Source organism: Zalophus californianus, chromosome 2 (assembly GCF_009762305.2).
Source record: "Zalophus californianus isolate mZalCal1 chromosome 2, mZalCal1.pri.v2, whole genome shotgun sequence".
NCBI classification, from domain to species: Eukaryota; Metazoa; Chordata; class Mammalia; order Carnivora; family Otariidae; genus Zalophus; species Zalophus californianus.
Genome location: NC_045596.1, coordinates 60,701,133 through 60,714,545, shown reverse-complemented (window position 1 = coordinate 60,714,545; position 13,413 = coordinate 60,701,133). Strand labels below are relative to the sequence as shown.

The following is a 13,413-nucleotide window of genomic DNA, read 5'->3' as shown; positions in this document are numbered from 1 at the left end:
ATTAATAAAGGGGACAACAGAACCAGTAGATATAACAATTGCACCCAACATAGGAGCACCCAAATACATAGAACAGTTAATAATAAACATAAAATAACTGACAGTAATATAATAACAGTAGGGGAATTTAGCACCCCACTTACATCAATGGACAGATCATCCAATCAGAAAATCAAGAAAACAGTGGCTTTGAATGACACATCGGACCATGTAGATTTAATGGACCTATATATAACTATATATATATATATATATATATATATATATAATGTTTATATATAAATATATATGTAGCTTATATATATAATATATATTTAATATTTATAAGTTTATGTATTTATTTATATATATTTATAAAGATATAAACATATTATGTATAAATATATATATATATAAGAAACTATATATATAAAACATTCCATCTTAAAACATCAGAATACACATATTTTTTACGTGCACACAGAGCATTTTCCAGAATATTAGGCCACAAACCAAGTCTAAACAAATTCAAAAAGATCCAAGTCATACCATGCATCTTTTCTGACCACAATGCTATGAAACCAGAAATGAACCACAAGAAAAATTCTGGAAAGACCACAGATACATGGAGGTTAAATAACATACTACTAAATAATGAATAGGTTAACCAGGAAATCAAAAAAGAAATCCAAGGATAGAAAAAAAGGAAAATGAAAACACAATGGTCCAAAAACTTTGGGATGCACCAAAACTGTTCTAAGAGGAAAGTTTATAGCAATACAGGCCTACCTCAAGAAACAAGAAAAACCTCAAATAAATAACTTAACCATACACCTAAAAGTGCTAGAAAAAGAACAAAAACCCAAAACCAGTAGAAGGAAGGGAATATTAATAATTAGAGCAGAAATAAATCAAATTAAAAAAAAGAAAAAACCCAAGAGAACAGATCAACAAAATTGATAAGCCTTTTGCCAGACTCAGCCAAAAAGAGAGAGGACTCAAACAAAATCACAAGTGAAAAAGAGAAAATAACAAATGACACCACAGAAATACAAAAGCTTGTAAGAGAATGTTATGAAAAATTCTATGCCAACCTCCCCACTGAATCAGGAAGGAAAAGAAAGTTTGTATAGATTACCAGCAATGAGATTGAATCAGTAATCAAAGAACTTACAACAAACAGAAGTCCAGGACCAGATGGCTTCACAGGTGAATTCTACCAAATATTTAAAGAGTTAATACCCATTTTTCTCAAACTATTCCACAGAATACAAAAGGAAAGAAAACGTCCAAGTTCATTCCCTGATACCCAAACCAGATAAAGACAGTACAAAAGGAATTTTTTTTAAAGATTTTATTTATTTGAGAGAGAGAGAATGAAAGAGAGCACGAGAGGGAACAGGGTCAGAGGGAGAAGCAGACTCCCCTCTGAGCAGGGAGCCCAATGTGGGACTCGATCCCGGGACTCCAGGATCATGACCTGAGCCGAAGGCAGTCGCTTAACCAACTGAGCCACCCAGGCGCCCTAAAGACAGTACAAAAAAGAGAGCCGCAGGCCAATATCTCTAATGAATATAGATGCAAAAATCTTCAACAAAATACTAGCAAACCCAAATCAAACAACATATTAAAAACAATCATTCACCATGATCAAATTGGATTTATTCCTGGGTTGCAAGGGTAGTTCAATATTTGCATATCAACCAATGTGGTACATTACATCCATAAGAGAAAAGATAAGAACCATATGATCATTTCAATAGATGCAGAAAAAGCATGTGACAAAGTAAAACATCCATTCTTGACAATAACCCTCAACAAAGTAGGTCTAGATAACCCTCAACAAAGTAGGTCTAGAGGGAACATACCTCAACATAATGAAGGCCTTATATGAAAAGGCCCCAGCCAACATCATACTTAATAAAGAAAAACTGAGAATTTTCCTCTACAATCAGGAACAAGAGAAGGATACCCACTCTCACCAATTTTATTCAACATAGTACAGGAATTCCTGGCCACAGCAATCACAACAAAAAGAAATAAAAGACATCCAAATTGGTAAGGAAGAAGTAAAACTCTATTTGTAGATGATGTGATACTATGGATAGAAATCCTTAAGACTGAACCAAAAAACTACTAGAACTGATAAATGAATTCAGTAAGTCACAGGATACAAAATCAATGTACAGAAAACCGTTGCATTTCTGTACACTACTAATGAAGGAGCAGACAAATTTAAGAAAACAATCACATTTATAATTCCATCAAAAATAATAAAATACCTAGAAATTAAACTTAACCAAGGAGGTGAAAGACGTGTACTATGAAAAGCATAAAACACTGAAAGAAATTAAAGGCATGAAAAACAAATGGAAAGACATTCCATGTACACGGACTGGATGAACAAATACTGTTAAAGTGTCCATCCTACCCAAAGCATTAATGCAATCCCTATCAATACACCAACAGCATTTTTCACAGAATTAGAACAATCCTAAAATTTGTGTAGAACCACAAAGACCCTGAACAAAAAAAGCAATCTTGAAAAAGAAAATCAAAGCTGGAAGTATCACAATTCCAGATTTCAAGTTATATTACAAAGCTGCAGTATTCAAAACAGTGTGGTAATGGCACAAAATAAACACACAGGGGCGCCTGGGTGGCTAAGCTGGTTAAGTATCTGACTCTTGATTTCAGCTCAGGTCATGATCTCAGGGTTGTGAGACTGAGCTTGTGTTGGGCTCCACACTGGGCATGGAGCCTGCCTAAGATTCTTCCTTTCCCTCTCCCACTTCCCCTCCCCACATCTCTTAAAAAATAATAGATACATAGATCAACGGAACAAAATAGAAAACCCAGAAATAAACCCACAATTATATGGTCAATTAATCTTCAACAAAGGAGGAAAGAATATGCAATGAGAAAAAAACAGTCTCTTCAACAAACAGTGTTGGCAAAACTAGAATAGCTACATGCAAAAGAATGAAATTGGCCCACTTTCTTACACCATACACAAAAATAACTCAAAATGGATTAAAGACCTGAATGCGATACCAGAAACCATAAAAATCCTAGAAGAGAGCACAGTCAGTAATCTCTTTGACATCAGCTGTGGCAACATTTTTCTAGATATGTCTCCTGAGGCAAGGGGAACAAAAGCAAACATAAACCACTGGGACTACATCAAAATAAAAAGCTTCCAAACAAAAAAGGAAACAATCAACAAGACTAAAATATAACCTATGCAATGGGAGAAGATATTTGCAAATAACATATCTGATAGTATTCAAAATACATAAAGAACTTACACAACTCAACACCAATAAAACAAATAATCCAATGAAAAAATGGGCAGAAGACATGAACAGGTATTTCTCCAAAGAAAAATATATAGATGGCCAACAACCACATGAAAAGACGTTCAACATCACTCATCACCAGGGAAATGCAAAACAAAACCACAATGAGATATTACCTAACAACTGTCAGAATGGCTAAAATCAAAAACAGAAGAAACAACAAGTGTTAGTGAGTATATAGAGGAAAAGGAACCCTTGTGTTTTGTTGGTAGGAAAGCAATCTGGTCCAGCCTCTGTGGATAAAAGTATAGGGGTTCCTCAAAATATTAAAAATATAACTACCATATGATTCAGTAATCACGCTACTGGGTATTTACACAAAGAATATGAAAACACTAATTCAAAAGGATATGTGCACCCCTATGCTTATTGCAGCATTATTTATAATAGCCAAATTATGAACCCAGCCCGTGTTCATCCATACATGAATGGATCAAGAAGATGTGGTAAAACCATAAAAAAGAATGAAATCTTGCCATTTGCAACAACATGGATGGACCTAAAGTGTATAATGCTAAGCAAAAGAAGTCAGAGAAGGATAAATACCATATGATTTCACTCATACATGGAATTTGAGATACAAATGAATGAAGGAATAAAAAGTGACAATACAAAAAAACAGACTCTTAACTATAGAGAACAAATGGTTACCAGAGGGGAGGTAGGTGGGTAGGTGGGTGAAACAGGTAAAGCGGGGGCACCTGGGTCAGTCATTAAGCATCTGCCTTCGGCTCAGGTCATGATCCCAGCATCCTGGGATGGAGCCCCGCATTGGGCTCCCTGTCCACAGGAAGTCTGCTTCTCCCTCTCCCGCTCCCCCTGCTTGTGTTCCCTATGTCTCTGTCAAATAAATAAAATCTTTAAAAAACAAAAATAGGTAAAGGGGATTAAGAGTATACTTATCTTGATGAGCACTGAGTAATACATGGAATTATTGAATCATTATATTGTACACTTGGAACTAATACAACACTGTATGCTAACCATACTGGAATGAAAATAAGGTTTTTGGAATCAGGTATTGTACAACTTTACTAAAAAACCAACGAACTGGGGCACCTGGGTAGCTCAATCAGTTAAGCATCCAGTTCAGGGTAGTGAGATCTAGCCCTACAGCAGGCTCCACACTGGGCATGGAGCCTGCTTAAGATTCTCCCTCTCCCTCTGCCTGCCACTCCCCTCCCGGAGCTCATGTGTGCATTCCCTCTCTCTAAAACAAACAAACAAAAAACACATTTAACTGTATACTTTACAGTGGTAAATTTTTTGGTATCTAAATTATATCTCAATAAAAAAATAAGATTGTGAAAAACTAAGGTTTTAAAAACTTTCGGTTGTTAAATGAAATTTAAATGTGGAATATGTGTAATAAATATATGATTTCAGGATAAAATGTAAATTATAATTCTCAAAAGAGAAGTTAAATAATATAAAATAATCATCTGAGAACAGTAGACTACCTAAATCCCAGATTACGCAACAGAAGTAGGAAATAGGAGGAAATGTGTGACAGAGTGATTTTCGCATCTTACAAAAAAAAGAACCAGAAGATACTATTCATGGTTGATATAAATAATGCAAAAATGTAAGGTGTAAAAAAACAACTTTATGGATTACTAGCAAAATTTAAAACAATGTATTCCTTTCAAGATACATAAGAAAAGACATTTAATTTAAAGTGAGAAAGTAATCTAGATATGCCAACTGCTAGTGTCTCTGTGGGAAAAAGTATGTAGGTTCCTCCAAAAGTTAAAAATACAACTACCATATGATCCAGTAACCACACAACTGGGTATTTAAGCAAAGAATATGAAAATGCTAATTCAAAAGGATATATGCACCCTTATGTTTATCGCTACATTATTCACAATAGCCAAATCGTGGAAACAGCCCAAGTGTCCATCCATAGATGAATGTATAAAGAAAATGAGGTGTATATAAATCTATATATATGTAGAAATATACACACACACACACAAATATTACTCAGCCATAAAAAAAGAAATCTTGCCATTTGCAACAACATGGATGGATCTAGAGTATAATACTACGCGAAAGAAGTCACTCAGAGAAGATAAATACCTTATGATCTCACTCATATGCAGAATTTAAGAAACAAACAAAAAAACGAACAAAGGAAAAAAGAGACAAACCAAAAAACTGACCCTTACCTATAAGGAACAAACTGATGTTACCAGAGAGGAGGTGAGTGGGGGGATGGGTGAAATAGGTGAAGAAAGAACAAGAATATGATTATCATGATGAGCACCGATTAATGCACATAATTTTTTAATCACTAGATCATACACCTGAAACTAATAGAACACTGTATGTTAACTATACTGAAATTTAAAAAAGAAATAAAACAAAGAAAACAGGAAACAGCAAGAAAGCATTTTTTAAAAGTTTACAAATTACCAATTACTCAGTAAATAAATTCACCCATTAAACGTCCTTTAGATACATTTTAAAGTATCTGCATATGACCCATTTAAAACAAATGGAGCTAGAAAGCTTGGGTGGAAAAGATAAATATACATAGAAAGAAAATAAGAATTATATTAAAGTAGAACCCAAGATGTAAAAAAACATCACATGAGAAAAGAGGATCATTTTTTATAAATCCACAAGTCAGACAACTTCATACACTAAATAACACTGCTAAAATATACGTAAAGTAAAAACTATTAAACATGCAAAAACAAATGGATATAAATTCAGAAGTAGAGACTTCTTTAGATAAGCAATTATAGTCAGTATAAATATAAATAAGGTTAAATGAAAGTCATTTGATGTCAAATAATGTAGGCCTGATGTCAAATAATGTAGGCCTTACATATTAAGAGTTTGGACTTAAAAGCAAAAGGTGATAAAAACTGTTTAAGAATGTTCTTTTGTATAGTGATGTGAAGAATGGAGGGTGAACAGACAGAGTAGGAAGACAATCTTCCTGACTGAAAGAATGAATGGCAATCAGAATTCACTGCCCATGGTCAATCCCATAAAGAAATACATTTCTACGAAATGCTACTTTGAGAAGGCTGGTTCCCGTTGGGGTGTACCCAATTCTATGTCTATACAGCTCTTTACTCTTTACAAAGTGCTTTCACATTCCTATTACTTGCAGCACTGTAACAAACAGGAAAGGACAGTGACATGTAGATGGGAACAAAACAGAAACTCCTGGAAGCAAAAGAGCATGACTCAAGGAGGGGAATTCCTGTTGCCCTTAAGAGGATTGTAGGTGTATAAAAGTGCCCTACATATGCCAGTCAAGAACTTCCTTTCACATTCAGCATTTCTTCTCCCTCCAAGAAGAGTATCGACACTGAAGCAGCGGCAACAGCTGCAAAAGAGAAACATGAGTGTGAAGGGCATGGTTATAGCCTTGGCTGTGATAGTCTGTGCTACAACTGTTCAAGGTATATGGTACCTTTTACTTCTTAGCTTATAAATTTATTTTCTAATGCTTCAAATGTCTTTTTTTCCATCTTTTCTTAAAAGATTTAGTAAATTTTTATTTAACCTCACACATTAGAATTTACTACTGCTTTGACAGAAAATGTTTAAAGTGTTTAAGGTACTAGAGATGATTGGTGAAACTAGAACTGATAAACTTGACGTTGTTTTTGATTTGCCTACAGTATCTGGCAAGAGCCTTTAGCAGTAATTTTAAATGTCTGTTAAGATTTTATTAGCTTCCTGGAAATATTCTTGAGCACAAAAACAAGAAGCAAATAATCTTAATCTCTAATAAATTTTCATGCTTCCCTTTGTTCTTTAATGGTTTGTTTACAAATTTAAGGAAAAAATCAACATCTTACTTATGTTCCTTTCCCAGTAACAGCAGTGTCAAGTGCCATTTGACAAATTGCTATCTTTATCCTTAATGAAAACCCTGCTCATATTCTTCACCAGGATTATAAACTACAATCATCTGTTGCAGTCAGGTGTTATTAGTAACTGATGCTGTGATCTGTTCTAGGCTTCCCCATGTTCAAAGGGGGACGCTGTCTTTGCACAGGACCTGGAGTAAAAGCAGTGAAAGTGGCAAATATTGAGAAAGCGACCATAATTTATCCGAGTAACAACTGTGACAAAATAGAAGTGATGTAAGTAACGAACTTGCTAAAGATGACAGTGGTGGGAAGCTTTTTTATGTTTTTTGTTTTGCTTATGTTTTTCCATCCAAAATTTAGAACTGTTTTGGATTTTCCCTTAACAGTATCACCCTGAAAGCACATAAAGGACAAAGATGCCTAAATCCTAAATCGAAGCAAGCAAGCATTATAATCAAGGTAGGGTACCAGATTACTGACATTTTATAATTGATTTTATCCAAGACAGATCTTTTGAGAAAACAGACTTGCAGAAAAGATTCTGCTAGGATTTTGTGTGAAGCATTTGGTGAGAAGTCTTTGGTTTAACTACCGTTCCTTTCCTGCTGTATGTTTTTACATGTCAACTCAATCACTGGGAAACAAGAGCAGCACAACGCTTAAAAACTCGCATTTTCTCATTTCAGAAAATTGAAAGAATGAATTTTTTAAAATACCAAAATGTATGAAGTCCTGGGAAAAGAGGATCTGAAAACTTAGAACAAGTTTAACTGTGACAACTAAAGTGATAAGAATTCCACAATAGGAAACGGATTTTCTCCTGCCTGTTGCAAAGTACATTCATTCATTTCTACGTCAGCAAACCTCAGAAATCTGATGGTTAGAATTATTCCTTTGTGACTATGAAAACATTTCTGTATTTAGAAGTTATGTGTTTGGGGCGCCTGGGAGGCTCAGTTGGTTAAGCGACTGCCTTCGGCTCAGGTCATGATCCTGGAGTCCCGGGATCGAGTCCCACATCGGGCTTCCTGCTCAGCAGGGAGTCTGCTTCTCCCTCTGACCCTCTTCCCTCTCGTGCTCTCTATCTCTCATTCTCTCTCTCTCTCAAATAAATAAATAAAATCTTTAGAAGTTATGTGTTTGTACTTGATCTATCTGCCATATTACAACCTTCACTTACAATGAAGATATTAACATTATTACTGGGGTCAAGACCTATGAGTCAAATGCATCCATGTGTAATAAATATTCCCCAAATAATTTTTTTAAAGATTTTATTTATTTATTTGACAGAGAGAGAGATAGCAAGAGCAGGAACACAAGCAGGGGGAGTTGAAGAGGGAGAAGTAGGCTTCCAGCTGAGCAGGGAGCCCGATGTGGGGATCGATCCCAGGACCCTGGGACCATGACCTGAGCTGAAGGCAGACACCCAACCGACTGAGCCACCCAGGCGCCTCGCCCCAAATAATTTTTAATGCAAATCCATTTTTTACCCCAAAATCATAGCACATATATGTTCTTATAGATAGTTTTATAAAAAGGCGATATAAGCTAAGGAAACAGATAAGAGTGCAAATATTTCATAACTGAATTAGTAGTTCTGGTCTTAATTTGATTTTTTAAGCAACTTTTTCTTTTCATTGAGATTTTGTGGTGGTGGTTTGGTTTTATTTATTTATTTTTTAAGTTGGCTCCACAATGGGAGCCAAATTCAAGGCCTGAACTCACAACCCTGAGATTAAGACCTGAGCTGAGTCCAAGAGTCGGACACTTAACCAGCTGAGCCACCCATGCACCACTTTCATTGAGATGTGCAATAAGGATATGTGTGTTTACTGTGCATTTTGGTTTTATCTATATTTACAAATTGTAGCAATATTTTGGATACATTTTAATTTAAATATAAAACACTTTTGCCTACAAAAAATGTCAAAAAATGAATATATGCATATATCTGGCAATCACCTTTACTTTCTGGAGTTTTTTTAATTTAAATTCCAGTTATAGTTAATATACAGTGTAATATTAGTTTCAGGTGTAGAATTCAGGTGTGATTCAACACTTACATACAACACCCAGGTGTTCATCATACATGCCCTCCTTAATCCCCATCACTTACTTAACCCATCCCCCCACCCACTTCCCCTCGGTAACCATTAGTTTGCTCTCTAAAGAGTATGTTTCTTGGTTTGCCTTTTTTTTTCTATGTTCATTTGTTTCTTAAATTCCACATATTAGTGAAATCTATGGTATTTGTCTTTCTCTGACTTATTTTGCTTAGCATAATACTCTCTAGCTCGATCCATATCATTGCAAATGGCAAGATTTCATTTTCTTTATGGCTGAGTAATATTTCACTCTCTCTCTATATATATATATCACAATATTTCACTGTGTGTATATATATATATATGTATATATATACACACACACACACGCCACAATATTTCATTCTGTGTGTGTGTGTGTGTGTATCACATCTTTATCCTTCGACTAATCAGTGGATATTTGGGCTCTTTCCATAATTTGGCATTTGACCAAGTACAACATCCATTCATGATAAAAATCCTCAACAAAGTAGGATTAGAGGGAACACACCTCAACATAATGAAGGCCATTTACCAAAAACCTATGGCTAATATCATCCTCAATGGGGAAAAACTAAGAGCTTGTCCTCTGTGGTCAGGAACAAGGCAGGGATATATACTCTCACCACTCTTATTTAACATCATATTGGAAATGCTAGCCACAGCAATCAGACAACAAAAATAAAAGGCATCCAAATCAGCAAGGAGGAAGCCAAACTTCCACTATTTGCAGATGACATGATACTCTATATAGAAAATCTGAGACTCCACCAAAAATTGCTAAAATTGATACACATATTCAGTGAAGTCACAGGGAGCAAAATCAACATACAGAAATCTGTTGCATTTCTATACACCAATAATGAAGCAGCAGAAAGAGAAATCAGGGAATCAATCCCATTTACAACTGCACCAAAATCCGTAAGATCTCTAGGAATAAACCTAACCAAAGAGGTAAAAGATCTGTACTCTAGGATTCTTTTTCTTAGAAAAACACATAATCTACTTTTTAATCATGCCTACACCATAAAATTTTGTGATATCTAGACAAATTTAATTTGAAAAGAATCAAAATCATTTTCTTGTAGTAAAATATCACAACCCTTCTTGTTTTCTAAAAACTGAGATGCCTTTAACAATTTTAACTTGTATTTCAAGAAATATACAGCTACCTGTCATCACACAGAATTGTTTAAAAATATATTTTAATGGGTAATTGTGAAAGACAGTGGTCTCCTTTTTTAAAGGAGTCTTCCTAGGTCCACACCCCTTTCTTACTTAGGGCAAATCTCTTATTATGGGAGTGTGCATTGGAGGTCAAAAGAGAAAACCAAAGGAAGGAGATCCTCCCAGGCAGCCAGAGCAAGGTCTCAGCCTGACCACTCCTATCCTAGACTTTGAACTCCAGCTGGCACCACAAAGATGCTATCAGTAAAAAGAAGTATTTAAAGTGGCAGTAGTAGTAGTAGTATAAACCTTAGATTTGTGGCTTCCTAACACATATTCCTAGACCATGACTATGGTTAGTCCCTCCTGCAACCTAGCTCCCCTGGGTTTTTGTCCATTTTCCAAGCCTGATTTTTCAGTCTTCCTATAGATTCTTCAACTAACAATTAAATTCCTTTTCTGTTGAAGCTAACAAGTGTTGGTTTCTCTGCACATAACCAAAAATTCTGGCTGATTTAACACTTTTTATAGACACCTATACATTTGAAACATGAAAATATCTGTTATAAAATTACCATAAAATAATCTGATATTTCTGTGTATTTAAAAACAAAAAAGGGGGGGGGAACTCCTGCATGGCTCAAATGGTTGGGCATCTGCCTTTGGCTCAAGTCATAATCTCCAGGTCTTGGGATCAAGCCCCACATTGGACTCCCGGCTCAGCGGGAACTCTTCTCCTCCTTCTGCCTCTCTCCACTGCTTGTGCTCTCAATCTCTCTCTCTCTCAAATGAATAAAATCTTTTTTAAAAAGCGATGTTAACATTTTTGTGCATCTTTCCCATTGATATCGGAGCCAACCATAAAGCGGATCAGAGAATGGATAGAAAAGTAGCACAGCAGGGTATCTGGCTCCAAACAGGCCCTCTTACTGAATGGCTTTCTGACTGGTGCCTATAAGCAATAATGAGATGCCAACGGTTATCCAAGGTATTTGTATATAAATCTATATAATTTATATCACATATTTATAGTATGATATAATATAGATACGTATAGTATAAAGACAGATATATAGCATAAATATTTTATATATCACAAACTTATGTAAACTTCCATATTGAAATGAAACTTCTATATAAATTCCCAGGATAGTTTTAAGACCTGGATCTAATATTTTACTATTGGTAGTCATTTATATTTTTAGAGTATCTTTAAAAAATCATTGATACAGGACTACATGATAAATTTGGTTCTTTTAGGAAAGTAGTATAGACCAGTACATTATTATTAAGTAGATAACATATACTTAAATTTCTTCATGGCAAAGTAAGTGTATTAAAGAACAAACATATTGAGCCATGATTCTTCCCACCTTAGTACCTTTGCATATACTATTCTCTCTGTCCATTTCTTCACTAAACTAACGCCTACCAATCACTTAAACCTCAGCTTACATGACATTTTCACCAAGAGGTCATCACCACCCCTTCAATCTCAGACTAAATATACTATTTGTATTTGTAACACTGTCTTCTTTTCTATCACACTATTTACTGTAACTGTATTTATTGCAACTGTAACTGTAAAGATTTATTCCTCTGCTTAATATCTACTCTCCCTCCCACAAGTACAAGCTCAAAAAGAAAGCCATTTTAGGATAAAGAAGATGTGGTGTGTGTGTGTATGTATGTATGTATATATATATATACACATACACACACACACACATATACACAATGGAATATTATGCAGCCATCAAAAAATGAAATCTTGCGGTGTTCCCAACTGCTCCGGACTGAGGCTGCCCGGGTGAGGCTCCCCAGGTTGTTGTGTCCACCGATTCATAAATTATAAGCTTGGACATTAAAAGAGCTAACTCCAGAATCAGACAGACGTTTTGCAGGCAACTTTGAGAGAAGAGAAGAAACTTCGAGTTGAAAATGCTAAATTAAAGAAAGAAATTGAAGAATTGAAACAAGAGCTAATTCAGGCAGAAATTCAAAATGGAGTGAAACAAATACCATTTCCATCTGGTACTCTGCTGCAAGCTAATTCCACAGTTTCTGAAAATGTGATACAGTCTATACCAATAACAACTATAACTTCTGGTGCCAAAGAACAGATAGGAGGAGGAGCGGAAGAAAAGAAGATGAAAGAGAAAATTGAAGTGAAAGGAGAGAAAAAGGAGAAAAAACAGCAGTCAGTAGCAGGAAGTGCTGACTCTAAGCCAGTAGATGTTTCTCATCTGGATCTTCGAGTTGGTTGTATCATCACGGCCAGAAAACACCCTGATGCAGATTCTTTATATGTGGAAGAAGTAGATGTTGGGGAAACAGCCCCAAGAACAATTGTTAGTGGCCTGGTGAATCATGTTCCTCTTGAACAGATGCAAAATCGGATGGGGATTTTACTTTGTAACCTGAAACCTGCAAAGATGAGGGGAGTAGTATCTCAAGCAATGGTAATGTGTGCTAGTTCACCTGACAAGGTTGAAATCTTGGCACCTCCTAATGGGTCTGTTCCTGGAGACAGAATTGTTTTTGATGCTTTTCCTGGAGAACCTGACAAGGAGCTGAATCCTAAGAAGAAGATTTGGGAGCAGATCCAGCCTGATCTCTTTACTAATGATGAGTGTGTAGCTACATACAAAGGAGCTCCCTTTGAGGTGAAAGGGAAGGGAGTGTGTAGGGCTCAAACTATGACCAACAGTGGAATAAAATAAAATACTTCATTTACTGAACTACATTTGAGAAAACTTTAATAACAATAAAAAGAAATATATTTGTCACTTGTACCTAAAATATAAAAAAAAAAATGAAATCTTGCCATTTGCAATGACATGGAGGGAACTAGAGGATATAATGCTAAGCAAAATAAATCAATCAGAGAAAGACATGTATCATATGATCTCACTGATATGAGGAATTCTTAATCATAGGAAACAAACTGAGGGTTGCTGGAGTGGTGAGGGGGTGGGAGGG

At 35.5% G+C, this 13,413-nt stretch overlaps 3 protein-coding genes across 3 annotated transcripts in view; 2 read left to right on the top strand and 1 right to left on the bottom strand.

Moving 5' to 3' along the window:
- Positions 1–13,413, bottom strand: part of ART3 (ADP-ribosyltransferase 3 (inactive)) — a 155,011-nt gene that overhangs the window by 87,255 nt on the left and 54,343 nt on the right. The gene's annotated exons all lie outside the window — the stretch shown is intronic.
- CXCL11 (C-X-C motif chemokine ligand 11) lies at positions 6,554–8,257 on the top strand. The gene is made up of 4 exons (XM_027599242.2): positions 6,554–6,760; positions 7,324–7,450; positions 7,564–7,636; positions 7,864–8,257. The coding sequence occupies exons 1-4, from the start codon at positions 6,604–6,606 to the stop codon at positions 7,903–7,905; spliced, it is 399 nt and encodes a 132-aa protein (XP_027455043.2). The 5' UTR covers positions 6,554–6,603; the 3' UTR covers positions 7,906–8,257.
- LOC113925548 (aminoacyl tRNA synthase complex-interacting multifunctional protein 1-like) lies at positions 10,778–13,233 on the top strand. The gene is made up of 2 exons (XM_035726330.1): positions 10,778–10,786; positions 12,315–13,233. Exons 1-2 carry the CDS (start codon positions 10,778–10,780, stop codon positions 13,152–13,154), a joined length of 849 nt encoding a protein of 282 aa, XP_035582223.1. The 3' UTR covers positions 13,155–13,233.